Below are 24,455 nucleotides of genomic sequence, written 5' to 3'. Positions count from 1 at the left end.
TTTTTAACGGGAACCCCTATTTTTGACCTCGGAATACGGAGCAGCGGAAAAAATTACGTCGGAAATGACATTTCAAGTTTGCCTTAGTGACCTTGAGAGGGTCAATTCAAGGTCAAATAAGAAGTATCAGCCTAAGATTGTTTTCCTTTCAATTTTTTCGTAGAATTATCATTTTGTTATTGTAATAAACATTAAGAGAATAATTGACTTAAAATGTGATTATGCTTTGCTGACTTTAAAGCCATTTTGTAAGGTCAAAAGTGCAAAAATACAATATCAAATGTTATGTGGAGTCCATATTTATATCCTAACTTTAGTGTTGCCCAGGAACAACGACGTGGACGTAATAGGATTGTGTTACCTTTGGGGTGCTTGATTAGAGTGAGTCTCCTTACCTCTCACTTTTATTATGTACAGATTTGAATGTAGGTGCCCAAAGACACCACCATTTTTCTGGATTCTATTCAGTTCTTGGGATGTTTTCGTAAGCGAATTTTTATCCTAGCTTTAGCGTTACTCAGGAACGACGTGGACACAATTGGCTACTAATTTTCCTCATCGAATTTTGCCTGAATTGATTGTTGAAATAGACAATTTTTCTAATAAGAGATCTCTTTTCATATGAATTTATCCTCTACTCATTGTTACTTACACTTAGTATTCAATAGTTTACTAGTTATTGAATAGTTATTGATTAGCCAAACTAATCAAATATCATTTGTTTAACATTTTCTCTTTTTCATTCATTGACCTTTATTTTTTCTATTAAAATTTATTACTCATCGAAAGCTATCTAATTTGTTCAGTTTGGTAAAAACAAAATTTTTTATTGAACTTGTTATAAATTTTTAACAATGGCTGATTATCCAGCCGCTGAAAGGGTTGATATTTTATTGATTCTTGGTGAATCTAGACGTAATTATCGACAAGCTGCAGCCTTGTATCGAATTCGATATCCCGATAGAAGACATCCAAGTCATACAACCATTCGTGAGATTTGCCGTATAGCTCAACAAGGGCAACTAGCACGGGTTAGAGAACGTCGTAATTACAACGAAGATGATCTTCGTGTAATGGTCGTTTTAGCAATGGTTTATTTGAATCCCCACGTTAGTACCCGTGAAATTCAAAGGCAAAGTGGTATACCTATGGCTACTGCTTGGAGAATACTGAGAAGTCAACGTTATCATCCATATCATATTACTTTGACTCAGGATCTCACACCTGCTGATATGAGGTTAAGGCTACAGTTTTGCCAATGGGCACGACAAATGATTGCTAATGATCGTCACTTTTTTCAATACGTAATGTTTTCTGATGAAGCAAAATTCAAAAGCAATGGAGAGCTTAACCGACACAACTGTCATTATTGGTCGAATGTTAATCCGCATTGGTACAGGCAGATAGATAACCAAAATCGTTGGAGTCTTGATGTTTGGTGTGGAATTGTTAACGGATACCTTGTAGGCCCATACTTTTTCGATGAAAATGTAAATGGCCATAATTTTTTACAGTTCCTGAGAGAACGTCTTCCAGTACTTCTTGAAGAAGTAGATTTATACACAAGAGCAAGAATGTGGATTCAATTAGATGGAGCTCCTGCGCACTATGCTCGAATAGTTAGACAATATCTTAATCAAAATTACCGTGACAGGTGGATTGGACGCACTGGACGTGGAGGTTTGGGTGTTCGATGGCCCGAGATCTCCAGATATGACATCACCCGATTTCTATTTGTGGGGGTATTTGAAAGATGTTGTTTATGAACATGAAACTACAACAAGGGAAGATATGATCCACAGAATTCAAACCGCTTGTGAAAACATCCCAAGAGCTGTATTACTCAGAACAGTAGAACATTTTCAGCAGCGAATTGAATTGTGTATCCAACAAAATGGTGGTGTCTTTGAGCACCTGCGTTGAATTTTGAGCAAAAGTGAGAGGCAAGGAGACTCACTATAATTTTTTATGTGTTGCACCATGGTTTTTTGTCGTGGTCGGATTAAAATGATACACTCTGTATAGGTGCTACCATGCGGCTGGTAGTACTGAAAATGGGGGTTAATGGCTAAAAAATTGAGAAATTTAAAGTATTAAATAGTATAAGTATATAAAACTCAATATGTATGTGATTAAATAACATACTAAGATTAAGTAAAAAAATTTCATTGTGCTAAAGAATTTCAAGATTACGAATAAATCTTAAAATCACGTGTTAAAACGTTCAAAATCAGTACGTCACAATTTTACATCATAAATCACATATCAAAATTACATAAATGAATGTGTAATTTCAATAAATCATAAAATTACGTAAATATTTCCAACAGGGTTGCTATCATAACATTTGCTGCAATATCATATAAAGCCAGACGGTGTTATCCCGTTAAGTAATTTTAGTCAGCCTTTTTTGTAATCCAAATACATTTTTAAACAGTATTAAAGACATTTCCAGTTTTGTACTGAAATCTTTGTACAGTCCGAAATAATCCTAATGTCATAAAATTGATCAGAACAGTCAGGCAAATTGTGACTCTATTAAGGGGACACAACACCTTTAAACTTGTTATCTTTAATAAGAAATGATTAGGACCTAATTGCATATATGGGAGTTTCTTTTCAATTGCTGCAAAGTTTAATGAAAAGAATTTCAATTTGTGAAGAGCGACTATCAAAAAAGTTCTCTAATACATTACAGGAAAGAAATGTTCTGTGCTTGTGCAAACAACGTTTAAATTTGTCATTTAGATTTTTAGCCGTTTTTTTTTAACACAGCAAAGTTGTTCTAATAATTTTTTTTTATTTAAGTTTTTATAAAATTTTATAAACATGTGACTAAAAATAAATTGTACATAATAATAAACAAATACATATTTCGTTTCTGATATAATATAACTTTATTATTATCACTGTAAAATATGAAATTATATTTTTAAGAATAAGTAATACTCTTAAATTTTTACTCAACATATTGCGCACTTATAGTACGTAATATCATTAACTGTCTATAGTTATTTATTACCTATGTTTTTGAGAGAAAAAAGCGTTTTCTTTCGACATTGTAAAGGTCGCACATTTTACTCTGAGCATTTCAAAATTTCTAACAGGTGTTCGGGATATCATGGAAGCTTCACCTGCAAATCCAGTAGATGGCGTCGCTCTCGCTAAACGTGACGAATAAGCAAAATACTAAAACAAAATTTGTATCGTTTTTTCTTAAAATTGTGTATTTTTCATTTTTTGTCCAATACGACTAATAATTTTAATTTTATAAATTCAATCTGAAAGAAATTTTTATTGTGAATGTTGAAAATACTATATTTTTACTGTAGTATATACGTATATTATGCTTAGCATACATATTTTAGTAAATAAATTTAAGCGTATTGATACGATTTTTTTGCGTTATTTTCGAGAAAAAATTCTAGTTTCGCTTCTTATATAAGGCTCCAATTGAAATGTAGGGACATTTATTTGAATTCAAATATCGCGTGCCTGCGCCACCTGTGGGCAGGTTAGAATCAATGTGTCGGAGAAGGACAGAGCGACCGTTCCGCGGTTTTGCTATAGCAGACAGAAAATATTTGAACACAGCTGATAAAGTACTGAGATGTGATTTACACTATGTAAACACAGCTGATATAAATAAAGCTGATATTGTTCAAAAGCTTTTTAAAACTTATCTAAGTGGTGTTTGTAGTTATAGCTTATAACCCTAAAAAGAAACAAAAAGTGAAGTGTTAGTCAAAAACCAGAGCGGTGATGTTATTTAAAAAAGTGTGAAATGTAGTGATTTTAAAAATATGTGTGATAATCGAGATTCCAAGGGAAGGTTTGCGAGTATCCATCCAAACAAGAAATACTTTCGAGGAAGAGGCAAGAAGAGGCCAAGAAGATTTCTAGGAGTAACAAGTGGGGATGAACCTGCCAACAAGACAAGACCTCCAAGTTCAGCAAGGAAGATACAAGCTCCAGCAGCGGAAGGATTCTATGAGGTCAGGAATAGATTGATTGATATCAACATTTTATTTCCTGCGCTTGAGGAACTTTTGATTTGCAAACAATGCCATGGTAAAGTTTAAATTGGCGAATCCGAAGCTCAAGAATTAGGATTCAAGATCGAAGTAGTGTGCATTGAGTGTGGTCAGCTGGCAGCTATCAAGTCATGCAGAAAAGTTGGCGTCAAGAACCATACTTGGGAGAACAACAGAAGAACAGTGGTTACTTTTTGTGCTCTTGGACTTGGACACGCTGGTCTATCAATATTTTGTGGGTTGATAGACTGTTTGAAACCCATGGCTCAGTCTGCATATGATGCATATGTATAATTGTGTATGGACATTAGTTCCCAAGACATCATTCAGTGGTTTGACAGTTTTCAAAATTGGTGTAAATGCAGCAGTAATCATGTTTAATGATGGTCGTTCTGGATTGCTTAGGATTCTGGATCAGTTTGAGGTGGCAGGGACACGCTGCTGCAGAGTGGGCAAACTCTGCCGATACCTAGAGGATCTTCCATGCTGAGCGACAAGTCCAGGCCAGCACCAAGGAAGCACGAACCCTCAGAAGGAGATCCAGGGAACTACAAAAAGAGGACTCTTACGCTGCAGGTGCACACTAGGAAGTGTGCGCTGAAATATCTTGAAATAAAAAGCCTTGTAATGACTACGAAAAAAAGATAAGTATTCTTTTCTGTATTGCTTCAGTTTATTTTTATGAAATTAAAATATTGATTTATTTTGTCTTTTTCAGTTGACCCTGGTAACACTAACCTGCTTGGTGACATTTGGAGGTTAGACTGGTAATTTTCTATCAGTTTTAACTTATAAGGTTCAACACAGTAACCAAAAGAAAAGATAAGTATAAAGTGTTATCATTATTAAGGATAAAATTACCTTTTTATCACATTTCTATGAAAATTTATGAAATGCCTTTTTTCGTTTGCAAGTAAGAAACGCCGTACAGAGCCCAGAGGTATATGTGAATATACCTCATAATTGCTCAGAGTCAAGGTCTATGTGTGTGGAACATAGAAAACTTGGTCCAAAGGGTTTGGTAAGCACTAATTTAAGTTACACGTTCAACAATTTTCATAAACTTTGAAGTTGATTTTTTCTAAATGTTGTTTTTACTGATTTCAGCTCACTGTCCGTAAGATTCCAAGTGAACGAATCGTTCTTTTGGGCTCAAACTCAAGGAGGATACTTTGTACACCTATATTTTTGTTATTAATGCAGGGATTTCGATTTGAATGTTTAGAAAATGTTTTATACACAAAAAGGTGCTAGAATAAGCGAAACAAAATTCAGTTTTTCCATTGCCAAATCATTTCTCAGCATTCAAATTAAAAACCCTGCATTCATATCAAAACTACAGGTATACAAAGTATCTTCCTTGAGTTTGCCCAAAGGAACCATTCGTTCACATGGAATCCTGCGGACAATGAAAAAGTTCACAAATCCTTTCACTGAGTGCCACAATGGGCTAGCAGAGATAATGAAGGTTTTAGCATGGTAAAATTAAAGGTATTTATGCTAAATATATCTATTAAAAATTTCAAATGATTTTCTTCAATTCTATGAATTTTTCTGAGAATTCTTTTTTTTTCAGGGTTTAAAGGTGTTGTGTCACCATAAAACACATGCATGTTAGTGAACACATTTTGCAAAATAATTTTTTAATTGCATGCTGTAATTTTGATATTTTAAATAGCACTCCAAGAAACTGAAAAAATAAAATCAATTGCAATTTGCTTAATGCAAACACAGTTCTCTCTTCTAATGAGCACAAATATCTTAAGCAGAAAATACTTGATTTCTTTTCTATTAAGCTTACACTTTTAACTAAAGGTTTGTGTACACTAAGCTTGGATATATTTCTTTAAAAAGTGTAAGAAACTATAAGCCTCAGTTTGAATCGCCTTGTCTATACTATACTAGTTTAAGATTCACGCACGCTCTGTATAGACTACGTATATTTTACGTTCTCACCCTTAAATCCCTTTTTTGGATTCACAATAATAAGCTAAATGAACTCGTGCGTTTTGGATCCCGTCTAGGGGTAATACCTCTCATACCTTCCTACGATTAAATATGAGGTTTTCGACTTTTTCGGGAATATAGATAACTTGTAACCGCTTCTTTAGAGGCCGTTCCTCTATCGACAACGAGAGAACGCTCTGTGTGGCGGTGAGAGGCTCTAAACGACTACATCCAAGCTCGTTTAGGGTTGCGGCGTTGACTTCCTGCAACAGTGAAATTCAGCCGTACAATATTCGGAAAACCGAATATTAATACCAGAATTCGGACTGTTTCATGGATTAATTACAAGCCATACGAACAAGTCTTTACTTTGAACACCAAAGAATAAAAACCCACGCTTGAAGGTGTAGAACGATGAATTTGCACTATCGAAGAGTATAAGTTACAACATAACACTTTTAAAAAGTTAAATTCTAAAAATTACACTTTCATAAAGTGTAAACCATTGAAATTGCACTTTTGAAAGTGTAAACTATTGAAATCACACTTTTGAAAGTGTAAACCATTGAAATTACACTTTTGAAAGTGTAAATCATTGAAATTACACTTTTGAAAGTATACACCATTGAAATTACACTTTTAAACGCGTAAACCATTGAAATTAGAGTAGAAAGTGTAAAATTCAAACCATTAAAAATGTAAATATTCATTTTTAAACTTTTAAAATCAAGGGTTGGAATTTTACTTAGTTTTTTACTTAGTACTAACTTTTCAAAAGTGAAATTTCAATGATTTACACTTCTCTAAGTTGTAATTTTTACAATTACCACGAGTTAGTTACAGAGTATTCAACAAATGCTAAGTTATTCGCGACTCATGCAGTCATACAAATAAAAAATTAGAAGCCCTCGCCGCAGAATCAATAACAAACTCACGGTTCCCTTCATGGAGGCTGACATGTCTATTACAGATTTGATTATAATATCCGGCGCCTCAATTCTATTTATTTATAATAATGCTATTATTATAAATAAATAAATAATAAATTACTAGACATGTTGGTATAGTTTTAGGCAGAGTTAAAAAAAAGAGTTCACTCAACTAAAAATATTTTTACTATTTCATCGCATTTTATCTAATCTCACGGCAAAAACACACATCAGGTATTGTGACTGACAAGTTTGTGAAGTATGTTCATAGTAGTTGAGAATATCATCAGTAAATCATCAATATAGACAAAATTATTAATCGTACAACGATTTAACAATAATATTCAACATAAATAATTGACGCTGTACTATTTGTTGATTTCGCTAGTTTTTTGAGAAGCGCTTGTCGCTAATAAAGGAAATTATTTTATTATTAATTATTATATTAGTTAATTGAATCATTGAAAATAATAGTACATTATGCAACAAGGGACTAAAGTCGTTGATTATGCCTACGGGTTGGTTACCTGCGACCAAAGCGAGGGCAGTAATCATCCGAGTTAATAATCAACGACTTTAGTCTTGTGTTGCGTATAGAACTTTATTCACGACTTTACTGTGTAACCACTTTGTTCCTTTAAAAAGTGGGACTTACGTAAATACAAATAAAATTTCCAAAATTTTTAAGTTTCTAAAATTAAATTTATTTTTTGATTTTTCCAATTTTTTTTTTAATTTTTCCAAAAATTTATTTAGTTTTCAAGAAATTGAAAAATGTTCAAAATCAAAAATTCTTTTTCCTCGTTTGCGAAAATAGTTATTTTTTGTAACACATGCACGATATCCGCGATTTTTAGACCTTAAAAGCGGTCCTAAATTGGCCTTTTTTGCCCTCTTTCAAATAAGCGGGCAAAAAAAGCGGGAAAAAAAGGCAATGAGGAACTGCATTACGGTTTCCATGCAGCCAAAATAATTAAATATAGAAAAAAGTGTTGTCCGTCAGTATTATTTATCCGTTTCGATATATAAAATTAAAAGAAATTATTTGTCTAGCTTGTTTAGAAGCTGAGATATCGAGATTTTTTCCGACATTCTCATTTTGAAGCCGCGCGCTCCAGTTTCTCTCTGCTGCGAGCCGCTTCCTCCACCACCGCGCTCGGTCGGACGTGCCTGCTTTCCCGCTCGGTTACGAAGACTTTCGTATAAACTATCAATGTGAAGCTTTCGGCATATTGGAAAGATATTTTAGTAGTGAAAAGTACTCTATAAACACTTTCGATTCGATTAAAAAACAAGTCTCTACCTCAAATACTGTTGCTGCAATCGACTCTGGACTCTGAAGCTTAATATCTCAGCGCTTATGCACTCGAATTGAACAAAAGAAGCGTTTTTGTAAGTACTTTCTTATCTTTTTTGAAAATTTTCCATAGGCTCATTTTTGACGCCACCAAGGGCTTAATCAACGATTGAAAAAATCTACATTTTTTTCAAAAAATTCTTGTGATTGTAAAAATTAATATAATCAAAATATTCAAACAAGATTTTCGAATCGCTGCGTTTTGCTGTGCAATTGTTCAGTTTCAAAACTTTGTTAATTAACTTAAACCTGTATGCAAAACTATTGCACGTACTGCAATCGGGTTTCGTGCATTTATTGGTGATAACTTTAAGTTACTTTTTCATCACACATCAGCATCTAAAAGCTATTTTAATAACTTCAAAAAACGCATTTTTTTTCTACATTCTCGCTATTTGCAAGGTCATTTTTGCAATTTTGGACAGCGGACCAGATGAATCTTATAGGAAATTTCCGAAGGAACAAATTGGCATCAGCACTATTTTTGCTAAAAACCATTACTTTCGGAGATATAAGTCAAAGTCCGAAACAAAAATCTTATTTTTCGATCATTTTTTCACATCTTTGTTAATAACTAAAGAAGCTCGCACTTTCGCGCTGGAGCATGAAAATCATTTTCTGCTGACCACTTTTCAGACCGAATCCAATAATAATCTTGCCTCTACCTCTTACATCCATTTTGAAGCTTAAATTCCGGTAATTCGCCTAGACTAACACTCGGTCTAAAAAATCCGATTTTACGCCTTTGGTACACAATATACTATTATTCCCGCAAAAGCGAGACAAAAGATTTATGAGGGAATATCAAGTCCCGCTTGTTAGGGAATAAAGTGGCTATTATAGTTAAACCGTAAAAAAATAATAGTATATTGTGCAACTAGGGAGGAAAGGAGGGCTATTTGACCCGAGGTAGAAATTACCCTCTCCCCCTTGTTACACACTGTACTATTTTTGACAAGTGCCTGTAAAGATCCATTTTCATGCATATAGACTGAATGGTAAATTGCGCATTCTGAGTCGTAAGCCACTCACTTTAAAAAATTTTCATAAATTCTCAAAAATTTTCATAAATTTTCAAAAATCATTAAAAATTTGATTATTTTTTATAGTTTTTGAGTGTTTTTGAGTAGCTTGAGGGAATGATTCCTTTCCGCACGCTTGAAATAAGCAGCTTGGCGTTCACTTTAGATATATAGAAACGGGTATTTTTTATGCACGTGTAAAGAAAAATAAATAAAACAAATTTATACTTTCTGACGTTACACTTTTTAAGTAAGGTTTCATTTTGAAAATTTCACTACTTTTTAAGAAAACTACAAACTTAATGATACATTTTCTGTCACCAATTAGTACTGTTAGACACTTAAAAAAGAGGCACCACCTATATCTCATTATTCTGCATACATGAACGCTGCCCACGAAAATTATTATTGCACTCAGACCCCAATATTTAGAAAACGCACTATCTAGACTTTTGTGTTTTTTGAAGTTTTTTAAGTCGAAAAATAGTCCTTTTGGAAAATGTTCGTATGGATGTATGTGTGCGTATGTATACGCCTGTATCTCAGCTTTTACTGAGTAGATTTTAAGCCACCAAGTCTCATTTTCTTTGTCTTTACTGTAACATAGTGGGAAAAAGTCCGTTTTTAGATTTTCTTAACTCGTTTTTTTATAGTGAATTTTTAGTTTTAAGAGTTCAGTTTTATCTGATAAAGTTATGAAAAAAATTGATTAAAGTAAATTGCTTGATATGTACCTTTTAGAGAATATAATTACCTATCTTTCTACTACACAAAATTAATTATGCCGCTGATTTTGTAAGCAAATATGCGCGAAAAAGATTATTTACGATAAAACTAATTTTCTTTTAATATCGAAAAAGTGTCGCTCAGTATGAAACGCAATTGATATTGACAATAATTACGATACGTGTATGTACACGTCTGGAAACTATTAAAATTCTTTGCTTTATCTGAAGAAATTTCCTTTGAGTCGGTTTTCTTTGCTGTCGATTTTACTAATGTTTCAAAAAATTATAAAAATCGATCGCAGCTCCTCTTCGACCTCTCCTCAAGGCATTTCTAGGCTAAACAATGTTTTTTCTGAGATATTGTAAGCGTTTGAAAGTCTTACATTTAAAAATCAAAATCAATTCATAATCTTTCATACAATTATATATATATATATAGGACGATCCATGTCAACCGGATCAGTACTGTGTCCAAAATTTGGAGTGACCAAAAAAATCGCCCGAGGGCTCATTTTGAAGCTTAGGACATCTACTTTCAGATTCCGTGTGCGCCTTTGCAAAATCCAATATGGCAGTTCCAACATGGCGGCTGGAAACTCAAGAAAAATCGAGTTTCCAGATTAAAAAGCTTGAAAAAATAAAAATTCGCAACCAATCTAGTTATTTTTTGGCTCAAATTGTAGCTGATGGACGCACTTTGAAAGCTGGGGTGGTGGGTTGGCACAATTCAACATGGCGGATCCAATATGGCGGCAAAAAGTCTAATAAGTTTGACAAATTTTTATAATCAACCGATTTGCACTAAATTTGGTACACGGGAGTTTTAAGGGTCGTTGATTACAAATCTGAGGTCATATTTTTGAAATTCAAAATGGCGGATCCAAAATGGCGGAGGGGTTTTTTGGGAATCAACAGATTTGTATGAAATTTGGTAAAACTCGTCTTCGTGGCGCTCCCGCGCCACTTGATGTGGGGGTTTTTGGGGTCGCCAGTTACAAATCTGAGGTCATATTTTTGAAATTCAAGATGGCGGAACCAATATGGCGGTCGGTTTTTTTTTAAATCAACAGATTTGTATGAAATTTGGTATATGGGGTTTTTTGGGGTCGCTGATTACATATGTGAATTCAGATTTACATAAATTAAGTTTTTAAACTATAGTATTATAAGTTAACTAATTAATATTCCAATGTCAAAACATCATTTTTATTTTTGCAGTAGGGTACCTTTTAATTATAAGTCTATTATCGGTAGTGGGTATAAAAGCATGACTTGTTTGAATTTTGGGGACAGCAGGCGGATTAGAAAATAGTCTGTTGAGTTTTTTAATTGTTTTTTCATGCTCTTGTTTGGTGTAATAAAAGAACTTAATATTTTCAAACTTTGACTGTGCCCAAGTGAAAAGTGTGCTTGAGTTTAAAAGAGCGTCATTTGGTTTAGCCTGTAAACTGTATCGCGTCGCTGCAGATTTTAAACAAGCTCCAAGACCATCGCAAGCACATTTTCCATGCGACGTAGCGTTGCAGTGCCATTCAGCCTCAACACCAAAATCAAGTTTATGATTCATTAAATACCTCATTTGCGTTCTGTTCTTAAAATGCTGCTTCGCACCATCGGAAGTATAATATATTTTCTTGACTTTAGGACATACTTTTTTTATTTCTGGTATTAACTTTTCTTGCATCAAATATACAGCTGCTGCATCATGTTTTGTGCTATCTGAAAGTAATATATTGCTTTGATTTTGGATCCCAATTTCAGAGCGATAATAAAATACGACCGGGAATACTGTACACTGGTCGTTGTTGTAATGGAAAGCCTGCGCAGCATCTTGTGCAATGTATGCGTAATTTTCTGCAAAATCACAATAGACCAATACTTCATCTGCTCGTAAATTTTCTTTTTTTTTAGATATAAATTCTGTTTGACTTTGAAATATAAAGTGATGAGGTATAAGTGTTTGTAAACGATTTAACAATTATTCAACAAAATCTTCTGCTGACAAACATTGTTGTACAAGAGTGCATCGATCTGTAGATTGCCAAGTACTGAATATTATTTCTTGAACATTATGTTTTTCCAATAATTCCAAAACCAAATCAGAGAATTTTTCCATATCAGAACATCTTGTGCAATTCCGCAAATGGCAATCAGGAGTCGGCGTTTTGCATAAAATGTAATTTATGCAATCCTTATAATTACTCAGTTCAATTGCAGAATCTTTTGTTAACATTTTCAGGTTCGCAGCATCAATCATCGTTTTCACATTCTGATGTATCATACAGACACAGACGCTATGCGTACCTGAAGTACCAGCAAGTACGCACGCATATATATATGTGCGTGTGTGTGTATATATATACTAGCTTGAATAAGCAATTTTGCAGTTGAACAATTTAATTTTATCGAGTTTTTGATAATTTTATTCTACTCGACTCAAAATTTATAGCTTTATTTTTCGTTTTCTCGGAGGTCACTTTTTCGTTGCACTAGTATACTAAATATTTTTTATTACCTATGTACTGAATGAGTTTATTCGGCTTTAAAATGTAGTTAAAAGCTACCTGAATATTTAAATTTTTTTAATTCTTTCCTTGGTAGAATCGGTAACCCAATGTTGTCCAATTTTGTGGCATGAAATCTAAGAACTAAAGCAGTTTTCTTTGTTATTTCTTATGCAGAATGTAACGCCTTTTAACATACTTTATAAACAGTTCTTGAATTCAATCTGCTTTACTTGTTTCTGAGTTCAAACTGCCCATTAGAGTTGGTCGAGTAACACGACTGTGTTACACGTTGCTTATCGCGGTTCGAGCTTTTCGTTTAAAGGAAAGTATAGAATAATTATTTGCTTCAGAAAAAATTCTGCCCAACTGAGGACTTCCACAATCCACATCTGTCACGAGGCTAAATACGTACGGTCGTGCGCTTTAGACGACTGAACAACACAGACGTTATTCCACGCAAGGCCTACGAGCTTCGCCATATTTTCAAATTATAAAATGTATTCAGTTTACGCTAAAATATTAATAATTTTGTATCTTGCATGGAAAAACAAATTGATTTATTGATATTCTCATGAAATATAATTCTCGCCCATAAAAAATACAAGATATAGCTACTTTTGGAAAATTTAAAATGTCTAGTTTTTTCATATTTTAATTACCTGTTTCCGCGTTAACGTTTATTTCAAATGGGCACTTTTTACCAGGGTCATTATATTTTTATCATGATTATTGATATTTGTTTATTTGTTTAATATTTAATATATTTTTAGCTGAAGTAAAAAGAGTTGGAGATACACTCTTGGGAATGGCAACTCAATGCGTGCAAGCTAAAAATGTTAATAAAACTTCACCACAAACTTTATCAAATTTGTGTTTAAAAATTAATGTGAAACTTGGCGGTATAAACAGTATTTTAGTACCTAGTATAAGACCAAAGGTATTTAACGAGCCAGTTATATTTCTCGGCGCTGATGTAACCCATCCTCCTGCTGGAGATAACAAGAAACCTAGTATAGCGGCAGTAGTTGGTAGTATGGATGCCCATCCTTCTCGTTACGCAGCCACTGTTAGGGTTCAACAGCATCGACAAGAAATCATTCAAGAACTTAGCTCTATGGTGAGGTAAGTTGGGTATAGATTATATTTGAGTTCAAAACATTATTTGTAATTTGTATTACTTTTGATTTATTTATTTTTTTTCTATTGAGTTATACTAAAGAATAAGAAATTTTGAGATAAGGTATTTTGGATATATAATTTGAGATGTCTCTGGCGTGACGAACAGAAAGGAGACAAAGTTGAAGAGCGAAAAGAATAGACGACGGAAGACGAACTCGTGGACCCAAAAGCTAGAGACTCGTGTTTTAACCACAGATCTACCGTATATGATGCATTCAGACGCTATGCATCGTAGTACGGCTTGATGTGCGTCTGAGACATTAGCCAAAAATAGCGGCGAGTTTCGCATCTCGCCGAACGCTCAAACTCCATGGTAGAATGCGAGTCTGCGAACAAACTTGTATAATTTAAAAAACCAAATTGTAATTGCAATTACTGTAAAAAAAATGTTGTCTAAATTAATACTATCAGAGGCGATAGAAAAAACGTCTTAATTTCTAATGTCTTAGTCTTGTCTATGTCTTTGTTATAAATGAATTTAATGTTCGGATAAAAAGACAACTTTTCATATTACACATAATCAATCAGATTATTGAATTTACACAAGATGTATTAATTTTTATTATACATTTATAGAAATAAGTAGCGAAGTAACGACACATTGCGAAAATAAAAAACGAGATGAGTGACATGTTTTTATTATATTATTTTAATGTGAATGTATGGTTCTTTCTACATCCCTTGAGAAGAAAAGCTGTAGTTATGTTTATATAACACCTCCATATAAAAATGACTACAAATATTAAATAACATAAGTATGTTTTCTACTATACTAGGAATGAAGGCGCGCTTCGCGCGCTCCTTATTCTATCTATGTCTAATAACCCTGGTAGAAAAAACAACATAAGTTTTGGGTACACTAATTTCTGCTAATATTTTTACCATATTACCTACCATATGTTACCATATTCTGTAATACTTTTAATATAAATATATTAACAACGCCCAAAGTCGTTGTCGTTAAGGTCTGAGAAGTGAATTTGAAGAAAAGTTCAGTAGAAAAGTCAGTGAGTATAAGCCTATTATTACAACCCTATTCATTTGCATTGTAAAAAAGCTAGGCAATTGAAATTTTACACAGATACTTGATATGCTACCTATAAAAACATGTAATCCAGATGATTTTAATTTAAATGTTTTCATTCATATTTTCACATTGAGGCACATGTGAATTTTTTAATTTGGCGGGTCACATTTTGCTTATAGGCAATTACGCAGTAAATACTATCTCTAGCACATTGTATTTTTGGTTTTCAGTGTATTTTTACATGAAGAAAGTGATAAATATTTTGCCTTTCTTGTCAAGACATTAATAAGAATTTTAACTCTTAACAGTCGTGAGAGATTTTGAGATCGATGCCTATTTCTCTATTTTTGCATTTGCTCTCATTCGAAAACTAACGGGTCTAGAGAGCGCATTTTTTACATATAGATTTATTTTGTGTCAATGAAACAATATACAAAGTTCAATTAACCTTAACTGAAATACTTTTTATTTCGATTCCGACACTGATGTGAATAACTTATACGACTAAATAATTATCATGGGTGTTGAAGTCGAAATCAAAAGTATTTCAGTTAAGGTCAATTCAACTTTAAATATTTTCACAACCAAAACAGAAATATATATGCAAAAAATGAGCTCTCTAGAAATTAGTTTTTAAATGAGAGCAAATGCAATGCAATGGAAAAATCTCAAAATCTCTCACAACTATTAAAAGTAAATATTCTCATTAATGCCTTAACAAAAAAGCCAAAATATTTATCATTTTCTCCAGGTAAAAATACACTGGAAACCGGAAATACAATGTGCTAGAGATAGTAGTTACTGCGTGACTGTCTATAACCAAAATGTGAGCCGCTAAATTAAAAAATTCACATTGCCGTTGGTGTGAAAATATGAATGAAAACAGTTCAATTATCTAGATTACATATTTTAAAATTTAAAGGGCATTGTAGTGATAAACTCAAATTCACTGACTCGGATACTGAACTTTTCTTTAAATTCACTTCTTAAACCTCACCGTGGGCGACTTTGGGCACGGAGACACAATATATCTTTATACTTTTTATTCTTTTAATTGCACTTCTCACTTATATTTAAAAAAAAACTAAATAACATACACACACACATTATTACCTACTTCAAATAGGGTTAGGGTGACACTTTTCAATGCACATGTTTCAATACTACACTTTTGGTAATGATTAATTTATCAAGATTTCTTGTTGGTAATATTGCATATATTTTTTTTTTCTGAATCCGCTATTTAGATTTCATACTATTTAACCTCATTTCATTTTATTTTAAACACCTGAAAAATTTCTACCAGGGTTATGACTGTTATGAGGGTTATGAATTTAAAGCGTGCGGGTTCTCATCTGTTACCTAGGCAACCGACCATAGCAACCAATCAGAATCACGTATTAAAGGCTTCACAACCAAGTCCATCATTTTTTTAAGAGAGGATTATCAATTATTATTGAAAATACAAAAATGAGTCATATTCACGATTTTTTTAAATAAAATTGATACTAAGTAATCTCATTTCACAAAATTTTCGTCAGTTGTATTAAAAGCTTTTTACACTTTATTTGCATGTTTTTTGATAATCTTTAAATATCCTAAATCTCAAATAACAATTTTTCTAAAAGAAAAAAATAGGCTTTCAAGTCTTAAAGGACTTTAGTACTTAGATAAGTTTGTTCGCATCCTCTGCACTCGCGCTCGACCATCGAGTTTGCGTGTTCGGTGAGATGCGAAACTCGACGATCGTCGCTATAGGACGACTTCTGGGATCCTAACTTAACCTCGACAAAGGCCGCATTACACTACGATATTTTCAAATTGTTCGAATCAGATATTTTTCGTGTCAAGTGTACAAGTGCTTGCGTATGTGCATGTGTATGTATTGAAAAAAAAATGTTGGACAGAAAAGTAGTAGATTTTTGGATCATTGAAATCGGATAATGAAAATGCCTTTGACTTTATTCTACTGCTTTCCATTTAACAGACCATGATATCTACAGTCGTAATGTTACCAACGCACTAAAAAAAATAGTACATTACACAACTAGGGGCGAAAGTTGGCTTTTTCAAGCGAGGATCAATGCATCGATAACGCTCTTTTTAGCCTGCTTGAAAAAGTAGAGTCGTCCAGTATCTCATAGTAGAATTTCGTTGTAAATCTGAATTTTTTTTTATTTCACACGGGCCGATGGTATATACATACATGTATAAGATGCGTCACACATACACACACGAAAATGCAAATATCTGAGGCGAAAGTGTTTTTTTCCTAGGGGCGAAAGTGAGTACTCGAATTCCTGCGAGATCTCTCCGGGGCTGATTGGTTGGAGGGTTCTCAATCAAACGACGATGATCTAAAGGTCTACACTGATCATATAAAATACAACTACATGCGTAACAGGGCGAAGCTGGAGATACGCAAAGCTAAGCACAAATGCTACCACGATAAACTATTTAGTTGCCACAATTCGAGGGAAATGTGGTCGATCATCAAGGAAATGGGCTTAAAAACAAGTGCACGTTCGATTTTTCCTCTATCGTGAAAACGAATAACAGTACTGTCACTGCCGAAAATGGACCGTCCGCTGGGCATGGGTGACTTTAGACCAATCAGCCTACTATGCATGCCGTCGAAGATCATGGAGTACAACGCTTGCAGAAATATCAACGCATTTATAATGGAAAAAAATCTCTTCTACCTATTCCAGTCGGGCATCCGCAAGGGTTATAGCACACACTCGGCCTTGGTAGCAGTGGTCGATGACATCCGCCAGGGCATTGACGAGGGAAATATCACTCTTCTCATCTCGGTCGATCAATCTAGAGCATTTGAGCCTCTGACCACCTGGTCGTACCCAGGTCATCAGAGGCAGCAGAGGGGAGCTATTAACTCCACTCCCTAGACTCTACGGTGTGCCACAAGGCTCGCTTCCGGGTTCAGTGCTCTTCATGCTTTACGTCAACGATTTACCCGAAATGTGCAACGGAGGCAGGATCACCTTTATACGGACGATTTTTGCTTTTATGTGGAAGGCTCCATTGAGGACGCGAGTGCTCTTATTTTGGAGGCAAACAGGATTCTTGACAACATCACTAATCGAGCGACGGCCAACGGTTTGCGTATCAACAGCTCAAAAACGAAGGCGATTTCCAGAATGTCTGGTTGCCGATGTTCGGGCCACTCGGCGTTCAGCATGTCGGACGACGACTCCGGCGTGTTTGGCCTCGGCTGAGGCGCTGGAGCGGCGAGCAGCGGCAGATCCGTCTGAGCGCTGTTGTGTTGGCGCTCTGGTGCTGGCTCTGTCTAGGTGGCGGCGTCAGCGGTTGGAGGTTCCCGATGCTAGCGACGCTCTAGAGCGAGCGCTCGGTTGGCCCTGGCGAGCAGCAAGTGCACTAAGTCGCACTCAGTTCGCAGCTCCCGAAGAGCTTGGCGGTCCATCTTCGACATGTGCCGAATTAGCGCTAAAAAGTGCTGATTGGGGAAAGGGTAAAGAAATTACACGAAGTATTTTCTTTAATCAAAAATCGGATTTATTGTCTCGAATGGGTTGTGCAAGTAGCCGTGGCTCCGTGCTCCCATTCAGACGAAGTCTGATGCGGGGAGTGGGTTGCCTCGGCCTGGAATCCGGTCCGCTAATATGCTTTCCGAAACGCCACTCGGCTTTATGTAGTACAGCAGCCACCTAGCGGCCGCGCGCGGTACTAGTGGTGCAGCGGGCGCGCTGCAGCCCATGCAGCGCTGTCAGGCGGGTTGCGGTTATCCAGGGGCTTGTGCGAGAAAGCCTGCAGGTGGGTTATAACACGCTAGTCTACATCAAGTACGACATTCTCTCCTACAGTGGGAGACGGAACTACCTGGCCCTCTCTTTGTTGGCGAAGGTGCCGAGGACTTCAACTCCTTCCTACCTGCGAGCCAGGATTTCACTTCGCCCGGAAGATAAAGTTGGCAGCAAAAGAGCGAGCAAATACAACATCATACTGATGACCAATGCCACGGATTGCTATGAGAGCTCTTCCAGAATAGGTGTCGCAAGATTGTAGAACCAGCTCCCCCACGAACTACGCGAGCTTTACACGAACATCAGATTCAAGCATCGGCTACAAGAGTACTGCGCCGCCGTAGACTAAAGACTCTGTAGAGCATAGTTTTGGAGATGCCATCAAAGAGCCCAAAGCTCGTCCATGACAAAAGAACCTCAGGCGAGCATAGTAACTTCTTCCTACGTACCATCTCCGGTTCATTGCCCTCATCATAATTTATATGAGGCGTAGTACTATTTTTGTGGGTTATTATTTGCTTTTTATTTTATCATATATGCCATAATTGACAACAATTTGCGTACCTATTCATGCATTAATCCTTTTTTTCATCCTTTCTTCCGCATTCTTTTTCCAGGTATAATTGGAGTCCAGGATGATTCCTAAGTACTTTTCCTCCTTAGATAGCATGATTTCGAGCCCTCCAATTTTTGGCGGTGTAAACTTGGGTATCTGGTATTTCCTTTTGAACAAAACTAGCTCAGTCTTAGTCGGGTTGACTCCAAGACCGTTCTGTCCTGCCCATTTGAGATTTCTTCCAGTGCTAACTTCATGATATCTCTAATGGTAGTAAGATCCTTATTTGTGATTAGTTTTTAGGATCTTGTTGTTCACTATTAGCCATAGTAATAGGGAGATAACTCTTCCTTGTGGTTGGGGGTACTCCCACTGGTAAAGGATTTCACGAAATGTGTTTTTATAGGATATATACCAAGAAAATGGAGAGAGGTGAAATTGGCTTTTATACATAAAGCAGGTAAAACAACCCATACAACACCAAACGACAGGCCCACCAGTCTCTCATCGTTTCTGTTGCAGATACTAGAGAGACTAGTGGATGAGCTTTCAACAATGTCAACACAGAATTAATAGAGAAAGCGTTAAAAGAAATCGGAGCGGATCAAACCACCATCAACTGTGGGTAATGAAAATGCTGAGAAGCAGAACCATCAGTTCAGAGATTGGAGACAGCTCGATAAAAAGGAAAATCATAAGAGCGAGTACGCTTTGCAGTCGTGGTTCGCGAACGAGGAGTTCGCGCTCGATTTTCGGCGCTCAGCGTGTGTTGTAATCTAGTTACCTGGTGTAATTATTCATCTTGCTGGAATTCTTTTGAGGTTATGTTAAGCTCTGGATGTTCTGGGCAAATCTGTAGCACTTTACTTATTCTTTTAGCTTCTTTCAACTTGCCAAAATACGCTTCATGATACGCATTTTTACAGATAGCACTAATAACCGTTGATACTTTTCCCTTTTTATTATCAATATAGTACTTTTCTTCCGACAGATCGGGCGGGGATCCCTTACCAGCCATCTTGAACGTATGATTTACAACTATTCATATCTTTTTATGCAAGATAGACCAAAATAACTATAAAAAATAATTTAAAAATTATTCTATTCATTTTAAAATAAGCAACCCACTTTAGCTCAAGCCATGTATGAGCGAAAATAGCTCAGGTAGTAGAATGGTAGACTACTACGCTAAGGATCCAAATTTAAGTCTCGACCAGACAAAATTTTTTATATATATATATATATTTTTTGTTTATTGTTCTTTAGATTTTTAGTAAATAAACGTTTCTGTAATACTTTTAGTTATGTAATAACATTAATTTCTGTTAATTACGTTAAGGAGATGGATACACCTTAAATTGTCAAAAAATGAAAAATTCAATTTTTTGTTTATATTTTTCCTAAATTGTTTAAAAAATGAATCAAACTATTAAATATATCCAAGTATAATGTAAGAAGCATTAAACAATTTTTATATGTGCCATATTATCAGGTATGACATTTCTTCAAAGCCCAAATCTTAAGTTAGTGTGCGGTAGCTGAAAAATGGAAATTTGGAATTTTGGCCTTTGAAGAAATGTCATACCTGATAATATGGCACATATAAACATTATTTTATCTTTTTTACATTATGCCTGAATATATTCAATAGTTTAATTCATTTTTTAAACAATTTAGGAAAAAAAACAAAAAATTAGATTTTTCATTTCTTGATAATGTAATTTCTTAATAAATCACTCAATAAATTACTCAAAAAATCACGTGATAATGTCACAGACGCACACGTCTGCAACGCGAGCTACGAAATGAGTCCCCACAGCCGTACTACGGTGCGTAGCATGCACTTGCATCGTAGAGATTAACTCAGTGGTTAGAGCTCCCGCTTGTTAATCTCGAGGTCCGCGGTTCAAGCCCGTGTCTTTTCATCCGGATGGAGTTTATTGTAAATCACCGTAGCGTTCGCTAAAGATGCTTGAATAAGTCGCATAAAAAGACATCATGTCCATTTTTTACCTCTTATCGAAGGCATCAGAGCATTACAGTGTTGATCGTGGAGATCGACACCACCCATGTGTTGATTGTACATGAAAAAAGAATGGAATTTTTCGACGATTCCTGCCATCTTTGCATTGCCACTTTCGGTTCATCCCCATATTTAGTTGAGAGAATCGATACGGGTTCGGAATCCATTACCGTAATGAAATTCAACCCTGAATTTGCTTCATGCTTAGAAATAGTGGTTCCTCTTTCAGCTTTTTTTGGCATTTCGACCTTCTCTTTCACGCGATTCTGTCGGACAGTGCCTGTTGATGACAAACCATTCTTCTTCACATGTATCATTAAGTCTGGATTAGAGAAAAAGTTGTCAAAGTACACGTGGAGCTTACTCAAATCTTCTTTTTCGGTTCCTTCTAACAAAGTAGAAAGTAATTGTATTACTACTCTTGAACCCAATCCAACAGAAGCTAAAACATTTTGTGTGTTATTGTAAATATCGAGGTGATAGATGTATCCATCAGAAGAACAAAGTGCCCACATCTTTATTCCAAACCTGATAGGCTTATTCCTGATACACTGCTTGATACCAAATCTACCGAAATATTTCACAATTAACCTCATCTACCGATAGGTTGTAGTCGAAGAAACCGAATTGCATGCAATTCTCACGGAACATGTCATACATCGTTCTTACTTTCCAAACTTTGTCAGTTGGATTTTCATCTTGATTTTTTGTAAAATCGAATATTCTTCTTGATGGTAACAAATTTATTTCTCGTCATAAGTTCGGTAATGATTGGACACTAGGATTCGTTTTGTTGACCAATAATCATAAAGACGTTTTCTAGAATTGAAAATAGTAATCATTATGATTACAATAAATCTTTCTAGATCATTTTTAGACAAATCGAAATGATTCTCAGAAGTAGCTTCCACAACATGATTCTTCATCGATTCCGAGAAGAATAACTCGAATAATTCTAAGGAATTTTTAAAAAACAATGGAGAAATAGCTGACAGATTGGAGTTGTCCTCGATATCAGGAGATATATTATCCAGAGTATCATCTTTCCAATCGTAAATATGATTCGGCTCCAACAATTTTTGAGTACTTGTGTAAGTACTTTTCACATGTTCGTAAGAACCTGTAGGAAGATCATGAGATGTTATATCTTCTTCTAGATCAACATCCGAATCTCCATCTGAACTTTCATGATCAGCAGGAACAAATGCTATATCGACATATTGATCTTCGTCAATGTCAGAATCCTCAACTAAATCAGGTAGATCCCTAACTCTCCGTCTCGACATTATCAATTGCGTTATCGACACAGAATAATGTGATCTATTTTTATGAAAAGTTCTACTCCTAAAGTCTCGTTTCGAAAGATAATTTTCTTTTTTAATTGATGTACCACTGTTAGCCTGCCACTCAAACGTGATCTCTAACACGGAAGGTTTTGAAAAAAAATAAGCTCATCCAATTGTAGCATGCAACACTACGGTATTCCGCAGGTCTACATCTAAGACGGATGAGAAGGATGATTTACATGTGAAAAGTTTGTTCCTGTTTTAGACTAACAAATTGAACTCTGACAAAAAAACGTTACATAGGTTTTTGTCGTGTTTTTGCCCGTAGAATCGATATCCGTATTCAGTATTGCAAAATTACGACATTTTGGGTTATTTGTTTAAATGATTTGTTATAAACAATTGTGATCGACAAAAGAAAAAACACGGGTATTTTTTTGGTTATGCAAAGGATGGCACAGTTCGTTTCTCGATATCTCTGCCAGGTTTTGACTGTTTTTTAATGGGTTAATTACGCGTTTGTTTTAAATCAGAGCTTCTTTTGATTTAGGAAATACGCGCGGACATAACTGGATATAGCTGATTTAAGCACAGACAACACACTCGTAATGTATGACGCGTGCTTTATCTTTCGATTTGGCCGTTGGCAATTTTAATCAGCTCACAGCGATGCTGCGCACTGTTGCAATCATAGTTACAATGTACCAATTACGTCATTTCTGAGGGTCCGAGATCGAAGGCAAGAATCTTGAATGCTATGGTGTTGAGTAACTATAACGGTTAGCTGGTACCGTTTGACAATTTGAATGTCTGTATAATGAGTTTTTTTTTTAATAAATAGAAACTGTTGTATCAACTACGATTCGAGTGGAAAGTTTTATTTTCTTAAATAATGTATCCACGTGCGTGTACCCAAAGCATGATAACAATTCCATTATTTGAAAGTGAATTACACTATTTAAGTCGATGACCGCTTCCACGAAAGTAGGTGCGATGCATTTATTTGCAATGATCAAGAATTTGTTATTGAAGTATCGAAATAATTAAAAGAATTCGCCACCCTTTTGTTGTGTACAAAAGAAAAAACACGTTTATTTAATAAAGTGTACTTCGTGTAATTGCTGCTGCGATTGAATATTTCTAAGTATAGGAATACAGGAGCAAGGTAATTCATGAAAAACACTCTGTGGTTATTTACGATAAACAATTGGTTTTATTATTTAATCAACACTATCGCGTTGTTAACGAGCGGAGCAAAAGTTGCTCGGCGTACAAATAGCGAGTTTTTAGCGTTTATAATCGAATGATATATAAGCTCTGTTCGCTAGAGCAGTTACTTCGATACTACTTATTCGAATTGCCCGCGCGCTTACATACTTGGTCCGTGAGTTCTTATGGTTGATTACCGACCGAGCCGTTCGAATGTTGAGACTGCTGCAGTGTCTCTGTGTTATCGGCTGTTTGGTGCTGACGTGTCGGTTTTGCTGTCAGCGTCGGCCATTTGGGTGGATGGCGTGGGCCCAGGGAGTTGTCCCTTTGGTTGATGTGCCGTTTGGTCTCGTCCAAAGGGATATTGAGGATATCCTTACAACATGTTTAATATGTAAAAAAAATTATTATTATTACTCAAAATACTTGCACTAGAATTCAAAACAAGATCTAAGCCGTATTAGAAAAAAAATTTGCTATTTAATTTTGCTATAATACAAAACTAACCAAGTCAAATTTTCGAAAACTAACCAAGTGAAATGCTAGCAAAAATATTGATAATAATCAAGAAAATATTTTAATTAATTATTAATTAATTAAATTTAATTAATAATTATTATTGATTTATTATTAAACACCATTAGTACTCATTTCTCATGCTACCTACACGACTATGTTAATGGATTATCTTGCAATTAATAGAAAAGTTGAAAAAGCGAAACAATATTTTTATGCTTAAATTCCGTGCTTTTATACGTTTAACAAAAAAGAAGAAAACAACTAAAAAATTCCACAATAGAGAAAACGTAATGTATTCCGTATCTTCAACTTGAATTGAATTATTTTATTTAAGATTGATACTTCTACGT

The 24,455-nt window shown here is 35.1% G+C and overlaps 1 protein-coding gene across 1 annotated transcript in view; it reads left to right on the top strand.

The window, feature by feature from the left end:
* The window catches only part of LOC100116597 (protein argonaute-2), a 137,397-nt gene that overhangs the window by 40,756 nt on the left and 72,186 nt on the right, over window positions 1-24,455 (top strand). The window contains exon 9 of the mRNA XM_031928054.1: window positions 13,295-13,646. Coding sequence (XP_031783914.1) covers window positions 13,295-13,646 — 352 coding nt within the window. The remainder of the gene's footprint in view (window positions 1-13,294; window positions 13,647-24,455) is intronic.

The sequence above is a fragment of the Nasonia vitripennis genome (assembly GCF_009193385.2).
Source record: "Nasonia vitripennis strain AsymCx chromosome 4 unlocalized genomic scaffold, Nvit_psr_1.1 chr4_random0003, whole genome shotgun sequence".
NCBI lineage: Eukaryota > Metazoa > Arthropoda > Insecta > Hymenoptera > Pteromalidae > Nasonia > Nasonia vitripennis.
Note: the sequence above shows the minus strand (reverse complement) of the source record. Positions and strands in the feature narration are given on the sequence as shown.